The sequence below is a fragment of the Eleutherodactylus coqui genome, chromosome 7 (genome assembly GCF_035609145.1).
Source record: "Eleutherodactylus coqui strain aEleCoq1 chromosome 7, aEleCoq1.hap1, whole genome shotgun sequence".
Taxonomy (NCBI): domain Eukaryota; kingdom Metazoa; phylum Chordata; class Amphibia; order Anura; family Eleutherodactylidae; genus Eleutherodactylus; species Eleutherodactylus coqui.
Genome location: NC_089843.1, coordinates 99,837,356 through 99,863,572, shown reverse-complemented (window position 1 = coordinate 99,863,572; position 26,217 = coordinate 99,837,356). Strand labels below are relative to the sequence as shown.

Sequence of the window (26,217 nt, the reverse complement as noted above, 5' to 3'; positions counted from 1 at the left end):
CGACACTATGGAGGGACGTGGAGGCGCTGTACAACACTCTGTGTGGGACAGGAGTAGTCCTTACACCCGAGATGGCACTGCTGTCTATGTTCCCGGGGCCTGTTACCCAGGTGAGAAAAGGTCTTTTACGATTCTTTATACTAGCAGTGAGATACACTATCCCAAAATTCTGGCGAGCCTCCTTGGGACCCACTAAGATCCATTGGGTGGAAGCTATTAACATGCTTGCAAAATTCGAAGAGATGAGGGCAGAGGAGGAGGCTACAGTGGTGGGGTTTTATGCAACGTGGCGGCCATGGTTAGATTTTAGATCATCCCCCAGAATGGGGGAGTTGATCTCGCAGACCACAAGAGCGTCGTAGGATCGCAATCCCCCGGAATTGCTCAGTGAGATAACTGAGGAGCGATACACCCTCCCCCTCCCCCCCCTCTCCAACGCAGAGGGGAGGAGGCATTGCTAAAAGGAAACCCGAACCTCCCCCCCCCCCCTGGGAAACACACCACACGCTGATGGGCTCAAGCAAAAAAAGGAAAAATAAACAGAATAGCTCTGAGATGTCATAACCTTGAACTCAAGGCACCCCCCCTCCCCCACACCCAACCCCCTCCTACTACCCGCTTAACGTTCCCTGTTTCCCCCCTCTCTTTTTTTCTTTGGGTTTGTTATACACCTCCTCCTAGACACCTACCCTGGGGTGGGCTAGGAAGGAGTTCCCCCCTTTATGAAAAATAGTAGTCAGAGAGAAACCTTCAGCAGGCTCCATAAAGGAAAAGAGCTGGAGCCAGATTAATGGATGCATCATAAGACGGTCATATGTTTTGTATGTTCTATAGAATGAAAAGCATTCAAGAATGTATTCTGTCATCACTCTCTGTCACAATAAAATCCGTTTGAACTAAAAAAAATTGTAATTGGAGTGAAATGGGAAAAAAAAGTGCAATTCTGCAATCTTTGGAAGGTATTGTTTCTATGGTGTACACACTGCAGCAAAAGTCACATGATAATGTTATTCTATTAGTATGATTACTCTAATACCTAATAAATTAAAAAATACATAAATTACTTATTTTTTTCTGCTGTACTACTTTTAAAAAATAAAATATATCTGGAAAAAAACAAAAATTATTTTCTGCCACATTTTCTTACAGCCATAACTTTTTAATTTTTTTCGGCAACATACAGTATTTGTGTGAGGGTTCTCTTTTTTGCAGGGTGTCCTATAGTTTCTATTGGTACTATGTTGGAGTACATATGACTTTAACGCTTTTTATTATATTTTTTCTTGGAGACCGTGTAGACAAAAAAGCGCAATTCTGACGTTTTGCTTTTTTTTTTTCTGACGACGTTCACTGTGAGGTAAATAATGCATTATTTTGATAAATCAGACTTTTATATCTGCAGCAATACCAAATAGGTATTGGGTAGGTTTATTTACATTTTTATATGGGAAAAGTTTTTTTTTTACTTTATTACCTTTTTAAAAAATAATAAAACTTTTTACAACTATGCAGCAATGCAATTTAATCGCTCAAGTATTTATTAAGGAATGCAACAATCACATTGCAACATTTTTTTGTTTCAATGATTTTTTATTATGCTTTTTCGATAAACAGTAAACAGTGTTACATTATATTGATCTGCAGTTACCATTCTATCTGGACGTATCCACGCTTATTCTCTTATATCATATATCGTGGTTTTTTTTTTTTTCCTGCAGAATACATTTATTTTGTAAAACAAAGAACTAAAAAATAATAAATTGAGAAAAAAATACAACTTTATGATGCATTAATAATGAAAGGCACATATCTGACTAGGGGGGTAGTAGGTAGGGGGGGTGTTGGGGTAGGGGGGCACGGGGAGGGTGAAGGTCTTGCTTGAGAGCTTTTTGGGCTTCCGGGAATCCTTAAAGGTCTATAGTACCTGTATTCAATCAGTTTTCAAAGGGTTTAGATGCTCTCATGGCGATCCACGGGCTCCAAAGATCATAGGACCTTTTGCGGGCTTTTTCCTCCTCTGCTCCCTCCATTTCGTATCTCATAAGAGTATTGAGATTTTCTGTCCATATAACCTTTGTGGGTGGAGCCGTGGAACGCCATAGACCCGGGACAGTCATCCTAACCGCCAGGATGGCCAATCTCAGGAGTTCGGCTTTGATCTTTGCCATGGACCCCGGAAGCATTAATAGTAGGGCCATTTTTGCTGTAAAGGACACCGTCGATCTGGTCATGTTATTGTAGAGGAGTTCTACACTTTTCCATAGTTCTGCAACATTTTTTTGTAATGAAAGAATACATTTTAACAATTTTGGAAAATGATTTCCAAATTTTGGAGGAAGGAGATTTACCGGGCATGCCACTAAACGGGTTAAAGTTGTTTTACATGGGTATTAGAATAAACTCATGCTGTACAAAATGTCACGTGGACGGTGCATATGGTCTGGGATTGTGTAAAACTGCATGAATTTTGGAATCGGGTACTAAAGACAATTAATAAATGTATCTTGTCAATATTAGTCTTAATCACAGATTTTGTATAGTGGGTACTGTTGATGGGCTTGATAGGATACTCCTTTGAGAATTCAGAGAGCATTGTATCACGCGCAAAAGTAAATTACTGCCCATTGGATGCAGCCTGCCCCCCAACAGTAAGGGCTTTTGTCACAAAAATAAGAGAGGCTATATCTTTGGAAAGGAGAATATATCATAAAAAGATGCTATTTTAAGTAAGTTTGAGAAAGTTTGGGGAAGATGGGCTGATATGTATAATAATAGTTAGTTCACATTGAGTGCTAGTTGCATTGAGGTATTGTAGAATAGCTCATGGGATTTGGAGGGGTTAGAGAGAGAGGTGAGAAGAGTTAGTTTTTTTTCCCTGTATGTGCCTAAATATTTTTTTTTTGTTAGGGACAGGGCTGGGGTTATGATTTGCTTAAATATGGTTATGATTGATTAAATTGTTTGGGGTAATGCTTAGAGATGAGCGAGTGTACTCTGTAAGGACAGATACTCGAGTGAGTATCGTCCTTACAGAGTACCTGCCTGCTCACCCGCAAAGATTCGGGTGCCGGTCGGGGGGGGACACAGTTTGAGTATGGGTATATAGCAACTGCTGGTTGGAGATAGACACAAAGTGAAAAACTAGTTGGCTCCTCCCATTTGCTATATACCACCTGCAGGCACTTCGCTTATCAGTTTTGTACACAAGCAGGAGTGCCCTCATAGGGTCTAAAGTAAACAAACTTAGGAAGGCGCCAGTGTGACAAAGAGTAACCCCAATCGGGGGAAAAACCAAGTCACAATGAAAAAGGACGCTTACTGGGTGGGTGCTGTGTCCCCCAATGAATGAAACAAGAAAGATTTTATGGGGAGTACAAAAAGAAAAAACAAACTTTCTCGTTCTGGTCACTGGGGAACACAGCTTGATTGAAGGCCATCCCAGAGCAGTCCCCTGCGGAGATAGAACTGTCTAAGACCTCTGAGAATGGTTCCTATCCGTTTGCAAAAATCGCCCGGCTGAGGGTAATGTCTGCAGACTCAAATGTCCAAACTCAGTAATATTTTTTTAAAAAGTGTGTAGCGATGACCATGTTGCAGCTTTACAAACCATGGCAGCAGAGGCCCCATTCCGCATTGCCCACGAGGCACTCAATGCCCAAGTGGAGTGTGACGTGATGTCAAAGGGCCGAGTTTCCCCTTAACCTGATATGTCTCTACTACCGCAGAGCATATGCAACAAGATATGGCCCCCTTGAATGCGGCAAGACCACCTTTCGGGCCATCCAGCACCACAAATAGAGACCCAGAGCGCCTCAGGGCAGCCGTCCTTGACAGATATATCCGCAGAGCCCGCACTAAATTTAACTTATGCAAGGCCTGCTCTGCTAGATGAACCACATCAGGAAAAAGCAACGGTAAAACAATATCCTGATTGAGGTGGAAGTCTGGGACCACCTTTGGCAAAAAAGATGAGTTTGTGGGTACCACCACCTTGTCCTGGTGAAACAACGTAAATGGAGGCTCTGTGGAGAGAGCTGCGCGTTCAGAAACCCAACGTAAAGAGGTGACTGCCACCAACAGGGTTACCTTGTGGGTCAGACGCATAGATATCAACTCTAAAGGTTCAAATGGATGTGATTGTAATACATCCAACACAAGATTAAGGTCCCACGGTGGAATGGGAGACCGAATGATTGAGGCAGTGTGTGCGACACCCTGTAAAAAGGTATGTACATTCGCTACGGATGCCAATGGATGTTGAAAAATGATGGGGTCGGACACTTGTCCCTTCAATGAGCTAAGGCTCAAGCCAAGGTCCACACCCTCCTATAAAAATGACAGGAGGGGAGACAAAGAAAAAATCAAAGGGGTGCAGGTTACGATAATAGACTCGGGAGAAAGAGCGTTTCTTAGCCTTTATCACTGTGTGGATTATTGGCTTGGAAAAACCATGGACTCAACCGTCAGGCTGTCAAATAAAGATGAGGTACATTGGGATGGAACAGGGGACCCTGTGAGAGTAGGTAGACTTGAGGTAGAAGGCACCAAGGTGTGTCATCCAGAAGCTCAATGAGATTTGAGTACCATGTGAGCTACCAGAATGACTGGGCGAACCTCCAGCTTGATCTTTTTAAGCAGACACGGAATTAGGGGAAAGGGCAGAAAGATGTAATGGAACCGAAAGTCTCTCCATGAAATTATGAAGGAATCTACATCCTGGGCATCTAGAGACCGAGTCATTAAGGCCGGAAGCTTGTGGTTGAACCTGGACACCATTAGGTCAACATCCGAGCTGTCCAACCTTCGACACATTCCCTGGAATATTTCCTCTTGGAACTCCCATTTCCCTGGGTCAAGAGTCTTCTGGCTGAGGAAGTCAGCCACTCAATTGTTGACCCCAGCAAATTGAACTGCCAAGAGCGCAAAAAAGTGAACCTTGGACCAAATGAGGATCTTCTGCCATGACCCCTGCACTGCATGTTCCTTCTTGATGGTTTACGTAAGCCTCCACTGTAGCATTGTCCAACTGGATCTGCACAGTCTGCCCTTCCAACTGAGGAGCAAAGTAATGGAGGGAACAAAGAATAGCTCGCAATTCCAAAATGTTTATGGGTAGCGAGGACTCCTGAGCGGTCCACGTTCCCTGAGCTGACCAACTTTGCCATGTCCCCCCCAACCCGAGAGGCTGGCATCAGTTGTCAGCACCTGCCACCGAAGACCCATGAGGGGTCGACCCAGCCGGGTCTGGGAGGTCCTCAATCACCATCAAAGAGAGCTTTGAACCCGAATAGGATCCGCCAGTTCAGGGAAGCTATGGTCCTGTTCAATTTGGACAGAATGAACCATTGTAACAGCCGTACATGAAATTAGCTGAAGGGCACTGCCTCAAATGCAGCGACTTTCAGTCCAAGCACGCTCATACAATGCCATAAAATTACGGAACTGGTTGTCAGTGACCTAAAGAAGATGCAACTTCATTGGCGAAAGACAAACTTGGGCCTGGCCGGGTGCCGGGTTCAGAGTTTGTGTGCACAATGGAAGAGATCACACAGAGGCAGACTGTCAGTGTAGAAAGTCTTCCTGGACTCTGTTTATTAGTAGGCGTATAGCATCTTATATAGCATTATGAGTTACTTGCCCTTTACGGGCATGCCGGAAGCAATACGGAATTGGAAATCAAAGCATGGGATTGGGCAGTCCAATTATGGTTTTTTCCATCCCGTCCTGCGTGAGCTTCTGTCGTCATGGATGTCCGACATCACGTGGTTTCAGATAAAAAACGGCGACATCTTAGATGTTCGATGGAGGGGGCAGGGGCGGGAATGAGCAATGCGTAGTCAAATGACGCCTGAGGGTTATGTGCGGGTAACAATGTGCCCCTGAGGTTATGAGCGTGTATTTCTATCAAGCTGCATATTCTGATAACTGGCTGGCACATTCCGTTCTGCTGGCTCAGATGGTGAAATAGACATTTTACCTTAAATATATATATCCTCCACACTTTTAAAAAGCGTATGCTGCAGAGGAGGGAGAGGGTAGAGGGGGCGAACTACTCACCACTCGCTTCACTTAATCACAGAGGGCAGAGGGAGCTGCCCGCAGGGACCAACACCGGGAAGAAAACCGGAGGGGCTGCATCCAGGGGTGAGAATACAGAAAAGTAGGTGAGGGGCTTTAACAACGCCGCGCATGCTCACCCTCCTTCATCCGGATTTCCTCCTTCCAGCAGGGTTCCACTGCCCCTTCTTCATGCCCCAAAGGAAGAGGAGGGGAGGCAACCTGGGGAACCTTAAGGCTTCTTAGGCAGAGTAGTCAATGGTCAGGAAATGCTGCCCGTTTTTCCCTCCTATGTTGGGTTAGATCATAGAGTAATCCAGCTCAGTCAATCCTTTACTTGAGTGGCCCTAGGAGGACCACATCTACTTGTCCATCTCCTACAGACACTAAGCTAAAAACTGATTAGCTAAGTGCCTGCAGGGGGTATATAGCAAATGGGAGGAGCCAACTTGTTTTTCACTTAGTGTCCATCTCCAACCAGCAGCTGCTATATACCCATGGTCAAGCTATGTCCCCCAATGACATGAACGAAAAAATATAATTTTAATAAAAATTATCAGATTAAAAAAAATATTAAAAACATCCAATGTATATTGAAAAATGACAGATTTGAATCGGGCAGAAAGCATCAGTTTTAAATGATCCTATCGTCCAGTTTGCCTGGAAGTCTACTGCCAGCTGGTTATTTGTTAGGCAATTGTACGCAAAATGTAAAACTGCTAAAGCCTGGTTCAAAAGCAACGATTCTTGCTCAAAAGTTGCTCAAAAGACATCTGTGTGCATTTACAGGGCAAGGTGATCGCTCAAAATTCACTCAAACGGCAGTTTGACAGTTTTGAGCTCGTCTTACTGTAAGCGCTGCGGAATATGTTGGCGCTATACAAATAAAGTTTATTATTGTTACTGTATACTCCACTCCTGCTGTCTTCATGGAGCACACAGCTGGTATATAGCTGTGCGCTCCGTGCAGGGTATGCAGAACACAGCTGGAGCGCTGTGTTCTTCATACTCAAGCTGGGTTCACAGAGCGCTCCGTGCGGAGTATGCAAAAGACAGCTGAACCACTGTCTTCTTCATCTGAGCGGGATACCAGCTAAAATAATAGTATCAGCCGTATTCTGCTGTGAACTCAGCGTGCAGCACTGAGAAGGCTCATCGTTCTCTTTCAGCTTGCTAAAAGAGAACTCTGATCGACTCGTTTATGAAAACTGCACAGTGTCAGTGCAGTTAGACCCAACGATTCTCACTCAAAAGACGGCTTTGAGCAATTTTTGAGCAAGAATCGGTGTGTCTAAATGGGCCTTAAGAAAAAAAACACAACAAATGGATGACCAGACATATCATGGAAGTCTCAAATGCAGAATCCATAAGCAAAACTTGTCAAGGCAGTTGGTAGGAATTAAATCCTTCTTGTTTACAGAATCAAAACTGTTCATGCTGAATTAAAGATTCTACTTTGGTGAATATGAAAAAAAAAGGATCGTTCATTCTAATAAATTCTCATATAATTAACACAAAGTATACAGCCTGGATGTGGCGAAAGAAACATTTACCTCTCAGCTTGAGGAGATGAGCTTCCGGCAGGGAAAAATTCCTTCACTCCAACGGTGTCCATTTTTTCACTGTAATGAAAAATAGTGGCAAGTAATTATCTGTTTTATAGTAAATCGTTTCAGTCTTGCATGCTTTCACTTTAGCGTTAGGCCAGTTTAAGCAATTGTGCGTGCCTCAGCGCAATGTATTTGTGCCCTGAACAAGCCTTTTTTGTGCATGTATTGGCATATTTTACTGTAGTTTTTCTGCCCATAAAACATATTCATCTGCATGTGGCAAACAAGCACACCAATTGAAATGGCTAATTAGTTCCAGATGTGTTTTTTTTCCCCAGTGTTTCACGCATCTCCTTGCCTTTTGTGCGCACATTTGTGCACCCCCATTGACTTCTATGGGGTACTTAATGCAGAAATATGCAGAAAGATAAAGTAGGTTCTATTTTTTTTTTCGCAAACAAATGCCTGAACAAAATATGAACATTAATGGATTCCGTTTAGAGATGAGCGAACGCGTTCGTCCGAGCTTGATATTCGTGCGAATATTAGGGTGTTCGGGATGTTCGTTATTCGTAACGAACACCATGCGGTGTTCTGGTTACTTTCACTTCCTTCCCTGAGACGTTAGCGCGCTTTTCTGGCCAATTGAAAGACAGGGAAGGCATTACAACTTCCCCCTGCAACGTTTAAGCCCTATACCACCCCCCTGCTGTGAGTGGCTGGCGAGATCAGGTGTTCGCCTAATATAAAAGTCGGCCCCTCCCGCGGCTCGCCTCAGATGCCTGGTGAGTTAGATGAGGGACAGTGCTGTTTATACCGGAGCTGCTGTAGGGAAAGAATTGGTAGTTAGTGTAGGCTTCAAGACCCCCCAAAGGTCCTTATTAGGGCCACTGATAGCTGTGTGTTGGCTGCTGTTAGCAGTGGCATTTTTTTTTTCTCAAAATCGCCTCTGCAGACCGTTGCACCTGGCATTAGGGACAGAAGTGCTGCATAGGCAGGGAGAGTGTTAGGAGTGAGTGTAGCCTTCAAGAACCTCAACGGTCCTTTCTAGGGCCATATTTATCCGTGTGCAGTACTGTCCAGGCTGCTGTTAGCTGTGCTGCATTTTTTTTGGGCTTCTCAAAATCGCCTCTGCAGAGCATTCCACCCTCCATTGATACTGCAGGGAAAGAATTGTATAGGCAGGGCCACAACACAGTTATTATTCATAGAATATACGCAGTGCTGCCTTTTGGTGGAAAAACAAGTGAAAACAAATCTATTTGTCCAGCCTCTGTCCGTCCTTACGGGCGGTGGACATGTGTGAGCTGCGTGAAAAACATTGCTAAATCATACGCACCCAGCTACGCTTTACTGCTGGCTTCGCCATTTGCTTTCCTTAATTGGGAAAAAAAATACCTGCTCTGCCAGAGTTATAATAACTCTGCTACCCTCACGTTCTGTGACACATTAGCAGGGACACAGCACAGTTATTAAACTTCTCATGTTCATTGAATATACGCAGTGCTGCCTTTTGGTGGAAAAACAAGTGAAAACAAATCTATTTGTCCAGCCTCTGTCCGTCCTTACGGGCGGTGGACACGTGTGAGCTGCGTGAAAAACATTGCTAAATCATACGCACCCAGCTACGCTTTACTGCTGGCTTCGCCATTTGCTTTCCTTAATTGGGAAAAAAAATACCTGCTCTGCCAGAGTTATAATAACTCTGCTACCCTCACGTTCTGTGACACATTAGCAGGGACACAGCACAGTTATTAAACTTCTCATGTTCATTGAATATACGCAGTGCTGCCTTTTGGTGGAAAAACAAGTGAAAACAAATCTATTTGTCCAGCCTCTGTCCGTCCTTACGGGCGGTGGACACGTGTGAGCTGCGTGAAAAACATTGCTAAATCATACGCACCCAGCTACGCTTTACTGCTGGCTTCGCCATTTGCTTTCCTTAATTGGGAAAAAAAATACCTGCTCTGCCAGAGTTATAATAACTCTGCTACCCTCACGTTCTGTGACACATTAGCAGGGACACAGCACAGTTATTAAACTTCTCATGTTCATTGAATATACGCAGTGCTGCCTTTTGGTGGAAAAACAAGTGGAAACAAATCTATTTGTCCAGCCTCTGTCCGTCCTTACGGGCGGTGGACACGTGTGAGCTGCGTGAAAAACATTGCTAAATCATACGCACCCAGCTACGCTTTACTGCTGGCTTCGCCATTTGCTTTCCTTAATTGGGAAAAAAAATACCTGCTCTGCCAGAGTTATAATAACTCTGCTACCCTCACGTTCTGTGACACATTAGCAGGGACACAGCACAGTTATTAAACTTAGATTATTCATTCACTAGAGGCAGTGGGGCCTTTCGTTTTCCAAAAAGGGAAAAAATTATATTTGGCCTGCAGTCTTGCGCCAATTTATTTCCTGCCTGTGAAATCAAATCACTGGTAATACAGCATGCTGAGGGGTAGGGGTAGGCCTAGAGGACGTGGACGTGGCCGAGGACGCGGAGGGCCAAGTCAGGGTGTGGGCACAGGCCGAGCTCCTGATCCCGGTGTGTCGCAGCCGACTGCTGCGCGATTAGGAGAGAGGCACGTTTCTGGCGTCCCCACATTCATCGCCCAATTAATGGGTCCACGCGGGAGACGGTTATTAGAAAATGAGCAGTGTGAGCAGGTCCTGTCCTGGATGGCAGAAAGTGCTTCGAGCAACCTATCATCAACACGCAGTTCTGCGCCGTCCACTGCTGCAAATCCGAATCCTCTGTCTGCTGCTCCTCCTTCCTCCCAGCCTCCTCACTCCACTACAATGACACCTGCTCAGGAGCGGGAACACTCCCAGGAACTGTTCTCGGGCCCCTGCTTAGATTGGGCAGCAGCGGTTCCTCTCCCACCAGAGGAGTTTATCGTCACTGATGCCCAACCATTCGAAAGTTCCCGGGGTCCGAGGGAAGAGGCTGGGGACTTCCGCCAACTGTCTCAACAACTTTCTGTGGGTGAGGAGGACGATGACGATCAGACACAGTTGTCTTGCAGTGAGGTAGTAGTAAGGGCAGTAAGTCCAAGGGAGCAGCGCACAGAGGATTCGGAGGAAGAGCAGCAGGATGATGAGGTGACTGACCCCACCTGGTGTGCAACGCTTACTCAGGAGGACAGGTCTTCAGAGGGGGAGTCAAGGGCATCAGCAGGGCAGGTTGCAAGAGGCAGTGCGGTGGCCAGGGCCAGGGGTAGAGGCAGGGCCAGACCGAATAATCCACCAAGTGTTTCCCAAAGCGCCCCCTCGCGCCATGCCACCCTGCAGAGGCCGAGGTGCTCTAAGGTCTGGCAGTTTTTCACAGAGACGCCTGACGACCGACGAACAGTGGTGTGCAACCTTTGTTGCGCAAAGCTCAGCCGGGGAGCCAACACCAACAGCCTCACCACCACCACCATGCGCAGACATATGATGGCCAAGCACCCCACAAGGTGGGACGAAGGCCGTTCACCGCCTCCAGTTTGCACCCCTGCCTCTCCCCCTGTGCCCCAACCTGCCACTGAGATGCAACCCCCCTCTCAGGACACAGGCACTACCGCCTCATGGCCTGCACCCACACCCTCATCTCCGCTGTCCTCGGCCCCATCCAGCAGTGTAGTTCAGCGCACCGTTCAGCCGTCGCTTGCGCAAGTGTTCGAGCGCAAGCGCAAGTACGCCGCCACGCACCCGCACGCTCAAACGTTAACCGTCCGCATAGCAAAATTCATCAGCCTTGAGATGCTGCCGTATAGGGTTGTGGAAACTGAGTCCTTCAAAAGTATCATGGAGGCGGTGGCCCCGCGCTACTCAGTTCCCAGTCGCCACTACTTTTCCCGATGTGCCGTCCCAGCCCTGCACGACCACGTCTCCCGCAACATTGTGCGCGCCCTCACCAACGCGGTTACTGCCACGGTCCACTTAACTACGGACACGTGGACAAGCACAGGCGGGCAGGGCCACTACATCTCCCTGACGGCACATTGGGTGAATTTAGTGGAGGCTGGGACAGAGTCAGAGCCTGGGACCGCTCACGTCCTACCCACCCCCAGAATTGCGGGCCCCAGCTCGGTGCTGGTATCTGCGGAGGTGTATGCTTCCTCCACTAAAGCACCCTCCTCCTCCTCCTCCTCCTCCTCTGTCTCGCAATCAAGATGTGTTAGCAGCAGCATGTCGCCAGCAGTCGGTGTCGCGCGGTGTGGCAGCACAGCGGTGGGCAAGCGTCAGCAGGCCGTGCTGAAACTACTCAGCTTAGGCGATAAGAGGCACACGGCCCACGAACTGCTGCAGGGTCTGACAGAGCAGACCGACCGCTGGCTTGCGCCGCTGAGCCTCCAACCGGGCATGGTCGTGTGTGACAACGGGCGTAACCTGGTGGCGGCTCTGCAGCTTGGCAGCCTCACGCACGTGCCATGCCTGGCCCACGTCTTTAATTTGGTGGTTCAGCGCTTTCTGAAAAGCTACCCACGCTTGTCAGACCTGCTCGTAAAGGCGCGCCGGCTCTGCGCACATTTCCGCAAGTCCCACACGGACGCTGCCACCCTGTGCACCCTGCAACATCACTTTAAGCTGCCAGTGCACCGACTGCTGTGCGACGTGCCCACACGGTGGAACTCTACGCTCCACATGTTGGCCAGGCTCTATGAACAACGTAGAGCTATAGTCGAATACCAACTCCAACATGGGCGGCGCAGTGGGAGTCAGCCTCCTCAATTCCTTTCAGAAGAGTGGGCCTGGTTGGCAGACATCTGCCATGTCCTTGGTAATTTTGAGGAGTCTACCCAGGTGGTGAGCGGCGATGCTACAATCATTAGCGTCACCATTCCTCTGCTATGCATCTTGAGAAATTCCCTGCAAACCATAAAGGCAGCTGCTTTGCGCTCGGAAACGGGGGCGGGGGAAGACAGTATGCCGCTGGATAGTCAGGGCACCCTCCTGTCTATTTCTCAGCGCGTACAGGAGGAGGAGGAGGAGCATGAGGAGGATGAGGAGGAGGGGGAAGAGACAGCTTGGGCCGCTGCTGACGGTACACCGGCTGATTGCCTGTCATCCTTTCAGCGTGTATGGCCTGAGGAGGAGGAGGAGGAGGATCCTGAAAGTGATCTTCCTAGTGAAGACAGCCATGTGTTGCGTACAGGTACCCTGGCACACATGGCTGACTTCATGTTAGGATGCCTTTCTCGTGACCCTCGCGTTGCACGCATTCTGGCCACTACGGATTACTGGGTGTACACACTGCTCGATCCACGGTATAAGGAGAACCTGCCCACTCTGATTCCCGAAGAGGAAAGGGGTTCGAGAGTGTTGCTATACCACAGGACCCTTGCGGACAAGCTGATGGTAAAATTCCCAGCCGACAGCGCTAGTGGCAGAAGGCGCAGTACCGAGGGCAAGGTAGCAGGGGATGTGCGTAGATCGAGCAGCATGTACATCCCAGGCAGTGCAACAGTCTTTAAGGGCCTGGCCAGCTTTATGGCTCCCCACCAAGACTGTGTCACCGCTCCCCAGTCACGGCTGAGTCGGCGGGAGCACTGTAAAAGGATGGTGAGGGAGTACGTAGCGGATCGCACGACCATCCTTGGTGACGCCTCTGCCCCCTACAACTACTGGGTGTCGAAGCTGGACATGTGGCCTGAACTAGCGCTGTATGCCCTGGAGGTGCTTGCTTGTCCTGCGGCTAGCGTGTTGTCGGAGAGGGTGTTTAGTGCGGCTGGGGGAATCATCACAGATAAGCGTAGCCGCTTGTCAACCGACAGTGCCGACAGGCTAACACTCATCAAGATGAACAAAGGCTGGATTTCCCCAGACTTCTGTTCTCCACCAGCGGACAGCAGCGATACGTAAGCAATACGTAGGCTGCACCCGCGGATGGAAGCTACGTTCTCTCTCACCATCCAAAACGGGGACATTTTTGCTTCATCAATCTGTGTCTAATATTCCTCCTCCTCCTCCTCCTGCTCCTCCTCCTGAAACCTCACGTAATCACGCTGAACGGGCAATTTTTCTTAGGGCCACAAGGCTCACTCAAATAATTTTTCAGAACAATTTTTATAAGTTTCAATGCGCTTAAAAGCATTGGAACTTTAACTTGAACCAATTTTTCGTTACACTGGGCTGCCTCCAGGCCTAGTTACCACTTAAGCCACATTAACCAAAGCGATTAATGGGTTTCACCTGCCCTCTTGGCTGGCCATGGCCAATTTTTGGGATGTACATTAGTACTGTTGATACAGCAATTTTTGTGGGCCCTCGCCTACAGTGTAATCAAATTAATTTTTAGCCCACCTGCATTACAGCTGACGTTACCTCAGCTGTGTTGGGCAATGCAATGGGATATTTTTATGTACCGCCGGTGGGTTCCAGGGAGCCACCCATGCTGTAGGTGAACACTGAGTTTTTAATACATCTGTACACTTCTAAAGAACCCGTCTGACTGGGGCATGCAGTGTGGGCCGAAGCCCACCTGTATTACGCACGACATTACTACCTCAGCTGTGTTGGGCAATGCAATGGGATATTTCTATGTACCGCCGGTGGCTTCCTGGCACCCACCCAGGCAGTGGGTCCACAGGGAGTTTAACCTACATGTGTCCACTTGTAAAGAACCCCAGTCTGACTGGGGCATGCAGTGTGGGCCGAAGCCCACCTGCATTAAGCACGACATTACTACCTCAGCTGTGTTGGGCAATGCAATGGGATATTTTTGTGTACCGCCGGTGGGTTCCAGGGAGCCACCCATGCTGTAGGTGCACACTGAGTTTTTAATACATCTGTACACTTCTAAAGAACCCGTCTGACTGGGGCATGCAGTGTGGGCCGAAGCCCACCTGTATTACGCACGACATTACTACCTCAGCTGTGTTGGGCAATGCAATGGGATATTTCTATGTACCGCCGGTGGCTTCCTGGCACCCACCCAGGCAGTGGGTCCACAGGGAGTTTAACCTACATGTGTCCACTTGTAAAGAACCCCAGTCTGACTGGGGCATGCAGTGTGGGCCGAAGCCCACCTGCATTAACCCTTTCCAGTCCACTGTGTGACCTGTGAAGACATTAGGGTTTAAGGCTGTACAGCTCCGTTGTTGGTAGACGTCCGTCGGGGTTCTCTTACTGTATATTGCCAGCCTCTCTGCTGTCGGAGCCTATCCTACGTGTCAGCTCATGCAGTACTGGCTTTAGCCAGCATATAGCGCCGTTGTATAACAGCAGAAAAAGAGTAAGCCCCCTAGGAAAACCATATACAAATTGGATTGGAAAGGGTTAAGCACAACATTACTACCTCAGCTGTGTTGGGCAATGCAATGGGATATTTCTATGTACCGCCGGTGGCTTCCTGGCACCCACCCATGCTGTAGGTGCACACGGAGTTTTTACTACATCTGTACACTTATAAAGAACCCCAGTCAGACTGGGGCATGCAGTGTGGGCCGAAGCCCACCTGCATTAAGCACGACATTACTACCTCAGCTGTGTTGGGCAATGCAATGGGATATTTCTGTGTACCGCCGGTGGGTTCCAGGGAGCCACCCATGCTGTGGGTCGACAGGGACTTCACAATAGGGAGTTGTACCTGCCTGTGTCTATGAATTAAAAAGCCCGGTCTGACTGGGGCATGCAGACACCTTGACAGAATGAATAGTGTGTGGCACATAGGTTCCCCATTGCTATGCCCACGTGTGCAGCTCCTGATGGCGGTGGCACAGGATTCTATTTCTCATTGCTTCTGTACAGCATTGTGGGCTATCGCTCCGCCACTTTTAAAGAGGGTCGCTGCCTAGCCGTGCCAACCTCTGCAGTGTGTGCCTGCGGTCCCTCGTCATGGCAGACGCAATTCTAAATAGACATGAGCGTGGTGTGGCATGAGGGCAGCTGAAGGCTGCCCAGGGACACTTTGATGTGCGCTGTGGGGGGGGAGGGGCAGCGGTTGGGCAGCATGTAACCCAGGAGAAGTGTCAGTGGAGTGTCATGCAGGCAGTGATTGTGCTTTGTTGGAGGTAGTGTGGTGCTTAGCAAAGGTATGCCATGCTAATGAGGGCTTTTCAGAAGTAAAAGTTGTTGGGAGGGGGGGGGGGGGCCCACTCTTGCCGGTATTGTGGCTTAATAGTGGGACCTGTGAACTTGAGATGCAGCCCAACACGTAGCCCCTCGCCTGCCCTATCCGTCACTGTGTCATTCCCATCACTTTCCTGAATTGCCCAGATTTTCACACATGAAAACCTTAGCGAGCATCGGCGAAATACAAAAATGTTCTGGTCGCCCATTGACTTCAATGGGGTTCGTTGTTCGAAACGAACCCTCGAGCATCACGGGAAGTTCGTTCCGAATAACGAACACCCGAACATTTTGGTGTTCGCTCATCTCTAATTCTGTTCTCTAAGCATTGTACACTAAAATACGTAGTGTGAAGCTGGCCTTAATATTTATTTTATCTTTACCTCATCAGATTTATGTGAAAAAAAGTATCTGGGGTTTGACATTTAAGTCCAGAGGTTGCATGTCTACCAAGGAGTCACAGTTGCTCCAATATCTTGGCAGTGTGCCCTAGGCCCGGACTATCTTTCCTGCTTGGCATAAAAGCTATGGAAAATACGCCAGTGTGATCTGATGAATTGGAATCCACTGCATCAGATGGGAACGTATATCAGCCGGACGTGAAAACGGCGACCGATATACACTCGTGTTAATAAGCACTCAGCCATACCTTAATTGATCTCACTGTGGCAGCCAACAATAAATAAGACCCAGAGGAGTTTGAATTCAGATGAACTCATGGGTTAGAGATATGGTTGTTTTAGATACCATCAAGCCATTCAATGCTGTAAAAATTCCATGTTGATATTAAAAATAAGATTTTGTGAAGAGTCTAAGACATGTAGTGACTGTATAGGATTTCGGTAGCAGAAATAAATTTAAATAAGGAATTATCTAATTAATTCAAGATCAAACATGAAGCTAGGTGAGCGAGTCTCCTCTCACTACTCTTCTTGGCTGACAGTGAAACCTTTGGAGGCCATTATTAGATAAGATAGCGATATCCGGGGTTCAGATATGCTCCAGTGGAAGAGAAGATCTCATACATCGATGACATACTTGGGTGATATGTTTCTGTTGATAATGTCATTGAAGTATGTAGACAGAATGGAGATTATGCAGGATAATTTAATTGTAGACTTAGACAAGAAAAAAGACAGTGCTCCTCTAAGGTACTACCGTGTTTCCCCGAAAGTAGGTCCTACCCCAGTTTTCGAGGGAGGCTTGAAATATAAGGCCTTCCTTGAAAATAAGACCTAGCTAACCTGCCCCCCCCCCCAAAAAAAATCAATACTCACCTGGTCCGCGGCGTCCGGATTCTGTCCAGTGGTGCTGCGGAAAACTGCAGAATCCTCCTAGTCTGCCATCTCAGCTTCTTTTGATGATGGGGCTTTGAATACCCCGCCTCCAGCAAAGCAAGCGCTGTGATTGACCAATCAAACGCCAGCAGCCAATCACTGCCGGCACACGATGAGCCAATCACAGCGATTCAGTGATGTCATTCACTGATGGGCTGTGATTGGCTCATCGAGCGTCGGCTATGATTGCGGCTGGCACTCGATTAGCCAGTCATAGCGTTCGCTTTGCTGAAGGCGGGGTATTCAAAAGCCCTATCACAAGAAGAAGCTAAAATGGCAGACAGTCGAAAATTCTGCAGTTTGCCGCAGCGCCGCTGGAGACCATCGGGACACTGCAGACCAGGTGAGTGTGCCCCCCCCCCCCCTCCCGAAAATAAGACACTGTGCCTCTTTTGGGCAAAAATTAATATAATTATACAGTGTCTTGTTTTTGGGGAAACACGGTATCATCTAGGATGAGGACAGGTTTGCCAGTCCATTACAGGTACCACTCAGCTCTGAACGTTTAAGCAAAAAGCTGTCAGATCCTTGCTAGCTGCTTTCCACTTGTTCCCCTGAGACTCAATATGGGGAATGAAAACCACGTTTTAAGAGGAAATAAATGCCTAAAAGGCTCGGTCCAGATCTTCACGCTACTCCCTGGAGCTCCACCGGGCATCCTACAGTCCTTGTTCGTCCACAGGAAATCACTTCCTGGTTGCTGGATTCATGAATCCCTCCTCCTGGAAGCGATGGCAGTGATTGGTTTATCTAGCGCTGCTCAGCTAATCAATGCTGCACTAGATGAACCAATCAAAGCCATCGCTTCCTGGAAGCGGAATTCATAAATTCAGCAACCAGAAAGTGATTTTCCGTGAGTGGCTGAGGACTGCAGGACGCCTGGCGGAGCTCGAGAGAGCAGTGGGAGGCCCCGGACTGATCCTTTTAGGAAAGTATTCTATTTTTTCTGGAGTGTAGCGAGGGCTTATTTTAGAATGTTAAAGTCGCATTGCACGAAAACCACAATTTCGTGTGTTGCCATACGACAAAAACAAAGACTCCATAGGGAAAAATTGGCTACAAAAAGCTGCGAATCGCGGCAATATAGAGCATGCCACAATTTTTTTTTCCTTGCAAGATAGCATTAGAGAAAACAGCGCTTATGTAAAGGAACCCATTGGAAAGCATTAGCTTCACATACATGGGTTCTTACGCTATCGCGTCCCGGCAAAAATCACTCGATTTTCTCGCCCGTGTGAAAGTGGCTTTAATACCATCCAATAGTGGAAATATGGAAATATGCAATCAGACAGGAGCAGATCTGGTTCTTGGCTGTCAGACACAGCCAAGAACCCAACACAGAAGAGTGAAGCAGTTTTTAACCAATTCTGCCTTCTCCTTTCCAGCCTACCTAGCCCTTAATGATCGCTATGCACTAAAAAGTTAGAGCGGAAGTGTTTATTGCGCTATGAGACCCGGCAATCACATGACCACAAGGTGCCCTCGGTCACAGCAGAGCTGCAGGGTCCTGACAGGCCCTGATCAGCTGTGTTAGTGACGGATGTAAATGGAGCTTTAATGGATACCCCAGCCAGAGTGGAGAAGTATGAAATAAATAAAAGACCATGTAAATGACCCCCAGAGGTCTTATATGACATCATGGGGAACAGAGATAGTAAGAAAAAAAAATAGTTACAAAGATAAGTTTAAAAAAATTTACATTATAAAATAAAAATATATGCATGAAGAAAAGAAAATGACCGACTGCCGATGTCAACCAAAACCATCAGCCTGTAATCCAAGACAATTATATATTAAAAAATCCAAACCAAAATGAGGAAGACATTCTTGTACTTTGTTTTAGCAAATATACTAATTTTAAAAACAAAACTATAAAAAAATATTTAAAAAACCCCTAAAAAAACAAAAAAAAACAACCACATTTATTAGCTTCTTACCCCTAATAAAAACTTTAAAAAAAAAAATCTGTGAAAAAAAAGATTAAAAAAAAAATAGCCCTACATGTCACAAAAAAAAAAAACGCAACACAAATAATTTGGGTAACTAAATTGAAAAAAGCCAGTAAAAATACCACATGGGTAAAATCACTAACAATGTCATCCTTAACCCCTTAATGACGTGGCCCCTTTTTCTTTTTCCATTTTCGTTTTTTCCTCCCCCCTTCAAAAAAATCGTAACTCCATTATTTTTCCATCGACGTCGCTGTATGAGGGCTTGTTTTTTGCGAGACAAGTTGTATTTTTCAATGGTGCTATTTAAAGTGCCATATAATGTACTGAAAAACTTTTTAAAAAATTCTAAGTGGAGTAAAATGAAAAAAAAACACGACATTTCGCCATCTTTTAGTGCGTCTTGTTTCTATGGCGCACAAACGGCAACAAAAGCGACATGATAACTTTATTCTATGTGTCGGTAAGATTACTACGATACCAAACTTGCATAGGTTTTTTCTTACTATACTACTCTTTTTTTTTTTCAAAGACATTTAATTTTTTTCAATTATTTTCTGCGGTCATTTTGTGCGGGCAATAACTTTTTTATTTTTCCGTCAACGTAGTTGAGCAAGGGCTCATTTTTTGTGGGATGTCCTGTAGTTTCCGTTAGTATCAATTTGGAGTACATACGACTTTTTGATCGCTTTTAATTGCGTTTTTTTCTGGGAGACAGGGTAACTAAAAAAAGTGCATTTCTGGCGTTCTTTATTTTTTTTTCGGACGTTCACCGTGCGGGAAAAATAACGTGCTACTTTGATAGATCGGACTTTTGAGCTGTTCTGTCACATGTAGTATTTCACTACCATTGTGCTGTTCACATCTTTCTCAGGAAGTGGTGCTTATTTTATGTGCGCACAGACTCTGGCTGGATTCGCATCCGACAAAAACCCGAGTGTCTATACAATGAGATTCTAACAGCCTTATACAGTGCGCGTAGGCTTATTAAAAGCTAACACTCATTGGTTCATCTTCTCTCTTATACTTGCTATGTACATACAGATATATAGATAAGAACAGTCAGACCAGGGGGGGGGGGGGGCAGAGTGGAGCGAAATTGCAATCGCTATCTGCTCATTTGAGCGGATATGCAAATGTTCTATTCTTTGAATAAATACAGAATACCAAGGATTGTCCATGCGAGTGACGATCACGGATTCCACAATTCAAACCCGGTCATTTGAGACCAGGACTAACAATTTAACCTTCTTTACCATTTCTGATACAAGCATATTGAACTTCTGGAAAGACAACTAGTACTGCTTCCCTTCCGTTTTATGGGAAGTAAGCACACATTAATTTTGTGGTTGTAGCAGGTTTGGCTTTACTGTTCATTATTTTTCTTTTTTTTTTTAATACAAATATGCAAAGGAAGAGACATCAAAAGTATTTTGTAAATTTTAGTAATCAGAACTTTTGAACTCTTTCCGTCCTTTATAGTTACATATACCCTTTTGTTTATTCCCACCCCTTTCCCCCCAAAAAAACCAGAACCCAAGATTCCCAACCTGGGAAATTGTACTAAAACATAAAAACAAAAAAAGTTTTACGCATGAGAGGAGTGTCATCACAACAAACATTCAGTATCCTTGTGCATGGTGCAGAATGGGAAAGGAAATTTCCCCCTGGCCAACAAGTTTGCCCCAATACCGCATCAGGCATATTTGACTGTCAACTAGAGATGAGCGAGCATACTCGCTAAGGACAAATACTCGAGTGAGTATTGTCCTTTTCAAGTACTTGCCCGCTCATGAGAAAAGATTCGGGTGCCGGCGGGGGTGAGCGGTGTGTTGCAGGAGTGAGTAGGAGGGAGTGGGGGGAAGAGAGAGAGAGATATCTCCCGTCCGCCGCCCCCTGAATCTTTTCTCACGAGCAGGCAAGTACTCGAAAAGGTCAATACTCGCTCGAGTATTTGTCCTTAGCGAGTATGAGCACTCATCTCTACTGTCAACTCATCACCCCATATCTTAGCAAATTTAGTGGGGCAGCCACAGGTTATATATGTTCATATAGAGGGAAGAACCCATTTACTTCACGCTGCCAAGCAGCCCTAGTAGTTTTTTTTGGGTGCTTCCAGTAAAGCAATATAACTTTTTTAGCATAAAAGAACAGCAATTATATAGCGTGCGTTATTGTGTCAACCGGAATGTCTTCACAAGGCTAAAAAGAGTTTTTCTTGTTTTTTATTCATTTTAAAAATGTTTTACTATGACTGCAGCTGAATCTAATCATATTACGGAAACGTCTATAGATATTTTTATTATATCCCTCCTGATCCAACCAAAAGCGCAAGCCGAACAATAAACGTGGATGAACAGACTCAATTTACTACCATGATCTTGTAGAGTCAATTATCTTAATTTCACATGTTAGATTTTGATGTAGGTTTTTGAAAAGTTTAATAAAAACATACAATACAAAAGTAACAAAAAAAAAACAGGATTAAATTATCAACAATTGAATATAACACTGATTAAAAGGAAATAGTTTAACCCCTTAGTGACGAAGCCTGTTTGCGCCTTAGTGACGGAGCCAAATTTTGAAAATCTGACGTGTCACTTAACATAGCATAACTGCGTAAAGGCTTTACATATCCAAGTGATTCTGACATTGTGAAAAAATAGACTGATAGAATTTATGAATATTTATTAAAAGTTCCAATACTGGGAAAATTTTGAAAAAATTGTCATTTTTTCACATTTTCAACTGTAATTACACAAATATGTGCAAACATACTGTACAAACTTTTGCTACGGTATATATTTCCATCAGTTTACTTTATTCCGGACGCACATTTGAAAAACTTTCGTTTTTTTTTTAACCATTTAGGAGAAGTACAAATTTAACATTACTTTTCAGTATTTTGAGAAACTTTGTTTTCCTGCACCAAGCCAAGATTGCAAAGGCTCCAAGGTGTCAGAATGATAGTTACCACCATAAATGACACCATTTTAAAAACTACACCCCTTAATGTATCCACAGAGGGGTGTCATGAGTATTTTGACTGCACAGTTTTTTTTCAGGAGTTAATGCAATTTAGAAGAGAAAAAATAAATTTTGCAAATATGTCATTTTAAAGACATATTTTTTTCTATAGTGCACATGAGAATAAGGATTGACACCCCAAAATGGATACCCGTTTGTCCTGTTTTTAGAAACATACCCATTGTGGCTCTATGTCTCGATGCACAACGGGGCCTAAAATGAAAGGAGTAGTCTGTGGCTTTCAGAGCAGAAATTTTCCTTGAAGGCCTTTTAGGCCCCATAGCACACTTGTAGAGCTCTTGAGCGGCCAAAACCATTGAGGACCCCCACAAATGACCCCATTTTGAAAACTAGACCCCTTAACAAATTTATCTAGGGGTGGACTGCATATTCTGAGCCCACGTTTTTTGAATGAATTCAAGCAGAGCAGAAGGAAAAAAAATCAGTTATAATTTCTTTGACAATTGTGTCCTTGTAATAGAAAGGTTTTTTTGTGCAGCGAACATATGAATGAAGACTTGCACCTCAAAATGGATACCCCTGTTTGTCCCGCGTTCAGAAACATACCCATTGTAGCCCCAATCTGCTAACTGGAGACATGGTGAAGCCTGTAATGGAGAGAACATCCATTGGTTTTCAGGGCACAACTGAATAAATTCCAGGCCTCATTGCTCACTTGTAGAATCATTAAACTGCCAAAAGCAAAGAGAACCTCCACAAATGACCCCATTTTGAAAACTAGACCCCTTAACGAATTCATCTAGGGGTGTACTGTGTATTTCGCCAAGCATGTCATTTTAATATTTTTTTGTGCAGCGAACGTATGAATGACGACTTGCACCTCAAAATGGATACCCCCGTTTGTTCCGTGTTCAGAAACATAGCCTAAGTGGCCCTAGTCTTATGTCTGGATACACAACGGGGCCCAAAATAAAAGGAGTAGTCTGTGGTTTTGAGAACAGAAATTTTACTTGATGGCTTTTTAGGCCCGATAGCACACTGGTAGCACCCTTGAGCGGCCAAAACCATAGAGGGACCCCACAAATGACCCCATTTTAAAAACTAGACCCCTTAACAAATTCATCTAGGTGTGTACTGAGTTTTGTGACCTCATTTTTTTGCAAAAATTATTATAAAGCAAGTGAAAAAAAAAAACAATTTCATTTTTTTTCATAAATTTGTCATTTTCATGACAGTTTTCTTTGTTTTTTTTTGCATAATTAGATTTTTATTAACAGTTTTTCATACAACATAAACATAATTGAAGGGCATGGAAAAAGGGGAAAAAGAAAAAAAGGGTGGGGGATTGGGGAAGAAAATTATATATAACAAACCAAACAAAACATCGGAGGTACAGTTCCATTTTCCATATACATCATTATCTTACACATGTTGCTTACAAGTCAAACGTTAGTGTGTGGAGAGTAGTGACCGGGGTTGTGTATTTGAGGGGGGATAGGCGACTATGTGTGTATGACTAGCTAGGAGATGGATGAATGGATGAGGAAGGGGTGTCTTGTTGCACCTAGGTTCGGATTACCTTGTCTGTCTGAAGGGCTCTTGCCACGCATCACCCCACCTCCAGGGTTTCGATCACAGAGGGTTGGATGTTGTGTAGTTCAACCAAGCCGCCCAAAAAGAAAAACTAGGGGGTTTGGTAGCAAATCTGCACATGTAAGCCTCCTCTTAATGGAAGGTGCGGTTCACTGAGTTTCTCACTTCCAGAATAGAGGGGGTCTCTTTTGATCTCCAACGTCTGGCGATTGTGAGACGTGACGCGAGGATGATGTGCGAGGTAAGAGCCGAGTGGAAGGGGAACAGATTGTTAGTGTTCAGGAAACAAAGGGCCAATACCTGGTCTGGGGATACAAACTGGTGTGTGACCGAATAAATAAAGTCAAATACAGTGTTCCAGAAAGACCATATGCCTGGGCACGAACACCACATGTGGAAGTAGGTGCCTTTCGCACCACAATCTCTCCAACATGTTTTCGAAACCTCTTTGTTCATTCTAGATAGTCTTGCTGGGGTCAGGTACCAGCGGAGGAAGATCTTTTGGGATGTTTCCCAGTGGGCGATACCGTGTGATATTTTTTTTAGTCCAAGCAAGTGCACGGGACCATTCCTCCAGGCAGAAATGTTGTTTAAGATCAGTTTCCCAAAGCGACATATGGACTGACTTGGATTGTGTTATCTGCAAAAATGAGTTCTCGTAGAAGGTCGATATGCCTCTGGGGGTACCCGCAGGGAGAGAGAAAAAAATGAAAGCCGCCTTGGGATACAATGGTTTATGGATGTCAAAGGACTGTAGTGCGTATCTTATTCTAAGATATGAAAAGCCCAATTTGCTGGGGAGGTTAAATATTTTACTTGTGTGTGGGGAAATCCATTATGGCTCCTTCGTCGCAGAGGTCTCCTATTTTCCTGACCCCACAAGACTCCCATCTTCCGTATTCGAAATCTGGGAGAATGGAGGAGAGGAATCTCAGGGGAAGGGCCGTAGCCGAGACCTTTTCAGAGGCCGAAGAGGTCAGTTGGTTCCAAATCTGGGCTGATACCTGGAGACTTGGGAGCGCGCATGTGACGGCAAAGGCGGTGGTCTGACTCCCAGCAGGGAGATCAAGGGAGCGCCCAAGCTTGCAGTTTCTATAGCCGCCCATTTTTTGTGGGATGGTGTAGTCCACCACTGTTTAATTTGGTCTAGTATGACTGCATCGAAATAACGTCTGATGTCAGGAGCTCTCATACCACCTAGTTCGAATGGCTTCGCTAAGGTGGAGAATTTGATTCTAGCATGTGATTCTCCCCAGATAAATCGGTTAATAAGGGCTTGGAGTTTAGACAAGTATTGTATGGTGATTGGGATTGTTACTGTTCTGAAGACATACACAATTCGCAGGAGGATCATCATTTTAACAGCTGCAATTCTACCCACCCAGGATATGAAGGGTTTACGGAAATTATTTAGTTACGTGGGATCCGATTAAGGAGTGGCAGGTAGTTTTTGGAGAAGGTGAGAGAGCTTGGGTACGTTATATTAATGCCTAGATATGGGATAGATTGTTCACACCAAGTGTAGGGGAAGGAGTTTGAAATAGCTTGTGTTGTTTTGGCATCCAGTCCAAGATTTAGCATTTGGGATTCTGTGTTATTTATCTTACAGTAGGAAACCTCTCCAAATTGGGTTAAAGTGGTTTGGGCGTGCGCCAGTGAAGTGGTAGGCTTGGTAATTGCTAGTATGACGTTGTCCGCATATAGCCTTATCTTATGTTCCTGCGCTGCTATTTTGATCCCCTGGATATCTTGGTTGCTCCTGATACGTTCCGCAAGCGGTTCCATCACCAGGGCAAATATTGAAGGCGAGAAAGGGGCACCCCTGTCTTGTGCCATTAGAAATGGCAAACGCGGGGGACAGACATCCCGAGGAGAGAACCCTCGCAGAGGGCGTAGAGTAAAGGGACATGATTGCTGTTTTGATGGGCCCTGAGAAACCGAACCCCTCCAGGATGGCTTCCAGGAACGCCCAATGTATTCGATCAAATGCTTTCTCAGCCAGAAGCATTGCAGGTATAACGTTCCTCTCCGCCACCCTGACGAGGTTCAAGAACCGCCGGGTACCGTCGGGGGCCTGTCTCTGAGGGACAAATCCTACCTGATCCGTTGCTACCAAGGACGGGAGGACCGAGAACAGTCTTACACTTAGGAGTTTTGCGTAGATTTTGACGTCAGTCTTCAACAGGGAGATGGGCCAAACGTTAGCCGGGTTCTGTTTTCCTTTCCTGGTTTGGGGATTGTAACAATCAGAGCCTCCAACATTTTGGATGGAAAGGAGCCACAATTCATCACCCCGTTGAACGCAGACGCCAGATGTGGGGCCAATAAGGGGGCAAACTTTTTATAGTAGCCGTTTGAGAAGCCGCCCGAGCCTGGTGTCTTGTGAGGTTTTAATAGTTTGATCGTCTCTGTAACTTCCTGTGGAGTAATTGGTGTGGAGAGCTCCGCTACTTGTTCGGGGGTTAGTCGGGGGAGAATCGTATTTTGTAAGAAATTTCGTATTTCTTTGTTTTGGGGGTGATGTATAATTGGGTTGTCTTTCAAATTGTATAAAAAAAAAAAAAAGAGTAGTATGTGGCGAATGCCTCTGCTATCTTTTGAGGGTGAAGAATTTTCCAACCTTGGGAGTCTAAAAGAAATCTGATTCTTTCTTTAGCTTTAAGCTCTTTAAGTTGTTTTGCTAGGAGT

At 45.6% G+C, this 26,217-nt stretch overlaps 1 protein-coding gene across 2 annotated transcripts in view; it reads right to left on the bottom strand.

Moving 5' to 3' along the window:
* LOC136572667 (caspase-3-like) overlaps nucleotides 1–26,217 on the bottom strand; it is a 96,138-nt gene that overhangs the window by 49,582 nt on the left and 20,339 nt on the right. For both annotated transcript variants that reach the window (XM_066573471.1, XM_066573472.1), the window contains one exon: nucleotides 7,611–7,679. In XM_066573471.1, the coding sequence (XP_066429568.1) occupies nucleotides 7,611–7,672 (62 nt within the window). In that variant the 5' untranslated portion in view covers nucleotides 7,673–7,679. The remainder of the gene's footprint in view (nucleotides 1–7,610; nucleotides 7,680–26,217) is intronic.